Genomic DNA, 5308 nt, shown 5'->3' on the forward strand with positions numbered 1-5308 from the left:
CCAAGAACATGAAGTAACAATACCAGAAAAAAAAAATCTTTATTTTTTTTAAAAAAAAAAAAACAAAAATAAAAAAAGAAAAAAAAAAAAAAAAAAAAAAAAAAAAAAAAAAAACTGCAGAAGAGCCCAAGTGAAATAATATTAAAACCTGTGCATAAAGCACGGAAATTCTCAGCAGTTTGGGGCACGTCATCACCATACAGTCCAATTACAATTCTTCCTACGAGCTTTCCTACAGGATTTCCAATGCCTATATCAAAATAGACTTTTTGAGTCACTTTTGATTGCAGTGATGCTTCCTGAGTTACAATAATCACATCATTAGAAAAACTCTCAAACTCGCAATTCATGCCATTCAGCATTGACGTCTTATGCATAGAGAAATGCAAATAGTGATTTATTGCTACAAAAAGTAGCAAATATCTTCTTAAAATCAATTGCAAATCTTCAAACACCATTGAAAGTGATTTCTCCAAAATTTGAATCAATTATTTTGTAAAATCCAAATATCTATTAGTATAACAAAGAGTTTCCCAGTGCAAATATTATTGTTAAGAAAAATTTTCACTATACATTTATTTTTAATTAAAGCATTTTCAAACAGTAAAAAGAATGAGCAGCTTTTTGTATTCATTCTAATTAGCACAGACAGGACATAATATCCAGAGATTTCCATAATATCCAGAGAGAGAAAAAAAAATATTTATTTTTGCCTTCCGTCCACATTTTTCGTGTTCCAAACAGAAACCCACAAATTTATAAATAAGGAAAAATAACCAAAAATAAAAATAAAAATACCACCTCAGCCATGGCTCGAACGGGGGAAAATCGGCTGCTGGTTGTGTTCTGAACCGGGTAAGAAGAGAGACATAACGAATCGGATAAAAAGGTCGAAGATAATGCAGATTTCTGAAGCTTCAAAGATGAAAAAGAGCAAACGGATTTTGTTGTTTTGGTAGAATTGAAGCTTCGTGGAGCTGAAATTGAGCTAATATTTGGCTGCAAAATTCAAACATAAAAGAAAAACAATTAAGTAATAAAATATAAATTCAGTGAAAAATGGAGCATATAAACTAACTAGTTAGCGTTTGTGATTGAAGAAGACTTACTAAAGCTGCATATGTCACCGCCATTCTTATGAGTCTGTGTGTGTGGATGGTGTTTCAGAGTATTGAGGGTTTTTGTGAGCGGTAGTTGGTGACGGAGATGACAAGATTGACTGACTGGATCAGTGTTGGATTTCAATATTTGTTATAATGACAATTGAGTCCTTCGAATATCCTTTTGGTTTTGGGTGGTATATAAAATAGGAGAAACTGCAGTCACAGTCTCAAATCTTTCATCTTCTCACAAACTTTATCCAAATCTATCATATGTGCCACTCACAATTTCAAAATTTTCATTTTGTTGCAGTAGAAGAGTAGATGGATGAATTATATCCATTTGACCTTTAGTTGGTAAAAAAAAAAATTGACTTCGACCAAATATAAAAAAAGACATAATAATAATTTTATAATTTTAATATAAAATAATTTATAAGATAAAATAAAAAGCAAAATGATTAAGAACTGTTCATCTCCTTTCCAAGCCCACCATCGTCACCTGTCACAACCACCAACACCTGCAATTGTCTACCATTACCAATTAACAATAAAAACCCACTGCAAAGCTCGAGAAAACTTGAAGAGTGAAAGCGGATATTGCAATTTGTGACTTTCAATGACTCGATCATGACAATCGATAGCAAGTAATTGAATCTTCTTTCGTCTTTCTCTTCTCTGTCATATAATCCGTCATCCCCTATTGTTTTAATTTGATCGATTGTTAAAATGTTTACCAATAGGGGTGGAGTGGGAATGAACAACTCCTTTCCTTTTTTCATTTTTTTATTTCTTTTTTTTAATATGATTTTTAAAATAACCAAATACCTAGATGATAAATTACTCAGTTATTGTCAAGAAATCCCTTTTTTCCTCAAAAAGAAAACGCTTCGAATTTTCATATATAGAAAAGAAATAGATAGAAAATAGATTAGAAACGATATCTGTTATGTTACATGACAAAAGGGATACTAAAATAATGGAATTACTAGGACTGCTTCTATGGGTTTCTCCCAACCCAAATTGAGATATCTAAAATACGATCACAACATTGCAACCAAAATTACATAAATGTTTCATCTACAACAGCTCGATAATCAACTTAATTTCTCCTTTGTAGATATAAATTGAAATTGTAATTGAAGCAATAATAAGAAATAGTTTCACTTGTGTAAGTTCAATTTCATTTTCTAGATTTTTTGAATTGCTTTAGTGATATGTGTATGTGTACTCGTGTATAGTGTAACGATTGTTAAAATGTTTACCAATAGGGGTGGAGTGGGAATGAACAACTCCTTTCCTTTTTTCATTTTTTTATTTCTTTTTTTTTAATATGATTTTTAAAATAACCAAATACCTAGATGATAAATTACTCAGTTATTGTCAAGAAATCCCTTTTTTCCTCAAAAAGAAAACGCTACGAATTTTCATATATAGAAAAGAAATAGATAGAAAATAGATTAGAAACGATATCTGTTATGTTACATGACAAAAGGGATACTAAAATAATGGAATTACTAGGACTGCTTCTATGGGTTTCTCCCAACCCAAATTGAGATATCTAAAATACGATGACAACATTGCAACCAAAATTACATAAATGTTTCATCAACAACAGCTCGATAATCAACTTAATTTCTCCTTTGTAGATATAAATTGAAATTGTAATTGAAGCAATAATAAGAAATAGTTTCACTTGTGTAAGTTCAATTTCATTTTCTAGATTTTTTGAATTGCTTTAGTGATATGTGTATGTGTATTCGTGTATAGTGTAACGATTGTTAATGTGAATTTTAATGCATGTTTTGTGTTTGATGGAATTCCTCACGCTAGATGATTTTCATATTTCGATTCATAAAATCTAAAGTATATTGTTTAAGTAGAATGGATAGGACGAAATTGAATCGCTTACTATAATTGATTCACTTAGATGCTTTATCCACCTTATAACATGATCGAGTGACCATACAACAGTTTTATTTTCTTTTAAGCATTCGGTGTATTGTGTAATCGTTGTTTATTAATTAATTTCTATTTTCACCATTTTCATCATTTCTTAACTTGCTAACTTATCCATTTTCTAATTTTTTCCAGAATTATTTGTGTAATTTATAGTGTGTATATACATACATGTATATATATAGATATATGTACTATATATATGTACATATGTACATATATATATATACATATACATATGTACATATATATATATACACATATATATATATATATATATATATATGTATGTATATGTAGATATCTAGTACATATATAAATATACATATATGTACATATGTATATATATATGTACTATATATATATATATATGTACATATACAGCATCAAATGGTCTCGTGTAGTCCACTCGTAATTGTCCAAGACACTAATTGCTATTCTTTTCCTAATTTCAAGTTTACTCGATTTTCTCACTTCAAATACTCATAATTTTTGATCCACAACTCTCGAAATGCTCTCTGATTTTTTATGTTGAACCCTAAGTTCAACTGTTTTTAAAACTATATCTATATATATATATATATATGTATATACATATCTACATACATATATATACACATATATTTTATAGTGTGTATATATATATATGTACATATATATATGTACATATATATATATATATATATGTACATACATGTATGTACATATACATATATATGTACATATATATATGTATGTACATACATGTATGTACATACATATATGTACATATATATGTATATGTACATACATGTATGTACATATACATATATATGTACATATATATATGTACATATGTACATATATGTATGTACATATACATATATATGTACATATATATCTACATACATATATATGTACATATATATACATGTATATATGTACATATATATATGTACATATATGTACATATATATGTATGTAGATATATATGTACATTCCCCAAATTTTCTGAATTATTTTCAGCAGAATCATACAATGTGGGTGAATGCTCTGTGAGGACGTAAAAATTGTCAGAATTCCCATTGCCCAATTTCTCTGAATCAATTTCTATGGCTTGATCGGTGGCCTCCGATGGCTCATCAACGTCATTAATTTCACTAGCATTTTCCGAATTAACGGAAACGATAGCATCAATTTTCTCCTGCAACGCGATAGCTTTTCGAATCACCACCTTCCTCAAATCCCTAACTCCCAACTCTATACCTCTAACAGAATCCAGCTTAAAAAGCAAAGCCATCAAGCTCTCATTCATCTTCAACCTCTCTTTTTCATCTCTCTCAATCAAATTCACAACTTCACTTTTCAGAAGCCTCTCTTCAATCTCATCAACCTGGAATTTGACACCCTTGATCTTCTTCACGCTTTTTCTCACCAAAAAGCCCCTGAAAACCTTCTGGATCTTCAAAGCAGAAGCCCAGCGGGTCGACTCCGATCCGACAAAGTGTACCGGTATTTGAACCACCTTTTGAGAGGAAGTTTTAACCGGCGGGGGTTGAATCGGATGAGCGGGCCGCGACGGCTCCGCTGTGTGAACCGGAATGCCGCGGACAGAAGGCGAACGAGCATATTTACGGCTTAATGGTTGCTGTGGAGACCAGTGATTTGTCAAAAATGGGCTGTAATCCATTGGCAATACGATCGATTACTGCAATTTAATGAAAGATTTAAATATTTATGAAGATTCGATTGTGGGGAAGGAGGAGAAATTGAGATGGTATTTATTAACGGGGAGGGGACGATGGAAGAAAGAATTTGAAATTTCCAGAAGTTTCGACAAAGAGATTTTTCCGGGAAGAAAGTTGTCTTCTAGATATTCCTAGATAATTCTGGTGTCTTCCACATTCCAACGTTTTTTTTTTTTTTTTCGCTTCTATATTCAAAATAATTATGCAGAATTATTCTCACATTCCAATTGACCTGCACTCACAATTGGGAATTGGGATAGGTGAAGTGCCATTTTTTATTCACACGAGATCGGGACAGATCCCATACCAATGTGAAGGTTGGTCACCGAGGTGGACAAAATTCATCTGACAGCATAGCTTTATTTTATTCAAAAAGTGAATAGACCTAGGTGTATTAAATGAGTCGAGTCGGAGCTAGCTGGTTTGCAAATATATTTAGCCTCGTTTGAATCTTATTAATTTTCGTTTTATTTTTTCTTTTCTTTTCAATCACACAATCTTCTATAATATTATACATAAATT

The 5308-nt window shown here is 30.9% G+C and overlaps 2 protein-coding genes across 2 annotated transcripts in view; both read right to left on the reverse strand.

Moving 5' to 3' along the window:
- The window catches only part of LOC111406223 (photosynthetic NDH subunit of lumenal location 5, chloroplastic), a 4660-nt gene extending 3367 nt beyond the window's left edge, over positions 1-1293 (reverse strand). The window contains exons 1-3 of the mRNA XM_023035504.1: positions 1110-1293; positions 802-999; positions 149-299 (exon numbers count right to left, since the gene is read on the reverse strand). Coding sequence (XP_022891272.1) covers positions 149-299; positions 802-999; positions 1110-1133 — 373 coding nt within the window. The 5' untranslated portion in view covers positions 1134-1293. The remainder of the gene's footprint in view (positions 1-148; positions 300-801; positions 1000-1109) is intronic.
- A 268-nt stretch (positions 1294-1561) lies between these two features.
- On the reverse strand, positions 1562-4931 carry LOC111406849. Its single transcript, XM_023036217.1, has 4 exons — positions 4036-4931; positions 2602-2661; positions 2057-2132; positions 1562-1800 (listed from the first exon to the last, which is right to left on the reverse strand). Exons 1-4 carry the CDS (start codon positions 4726-4728, stop codon positions 1562-1564), a joined length of 1068 nt encoding a protein of 355 aa, XP_022891985.1. The 5' UTR covers positions 4729-4931.
- Positions 4932-5308: the final 377 nt, after the last annotated feature.

The sequence above is a fragment of the Olea europaea genome, chromosome 12 (assembly GCF_002742605.1).
Source record: "Olea europaea var. sylvestris chromosome 12, O_europaea_v1, whole genome shotgun sequence".
NCBI classification, from domain to species: Eukaryota; Viridiplantae; Streptophyta; class Magnoliopsida; order Lamiales; family Oleaceae; genus Olea; species Olea europaea.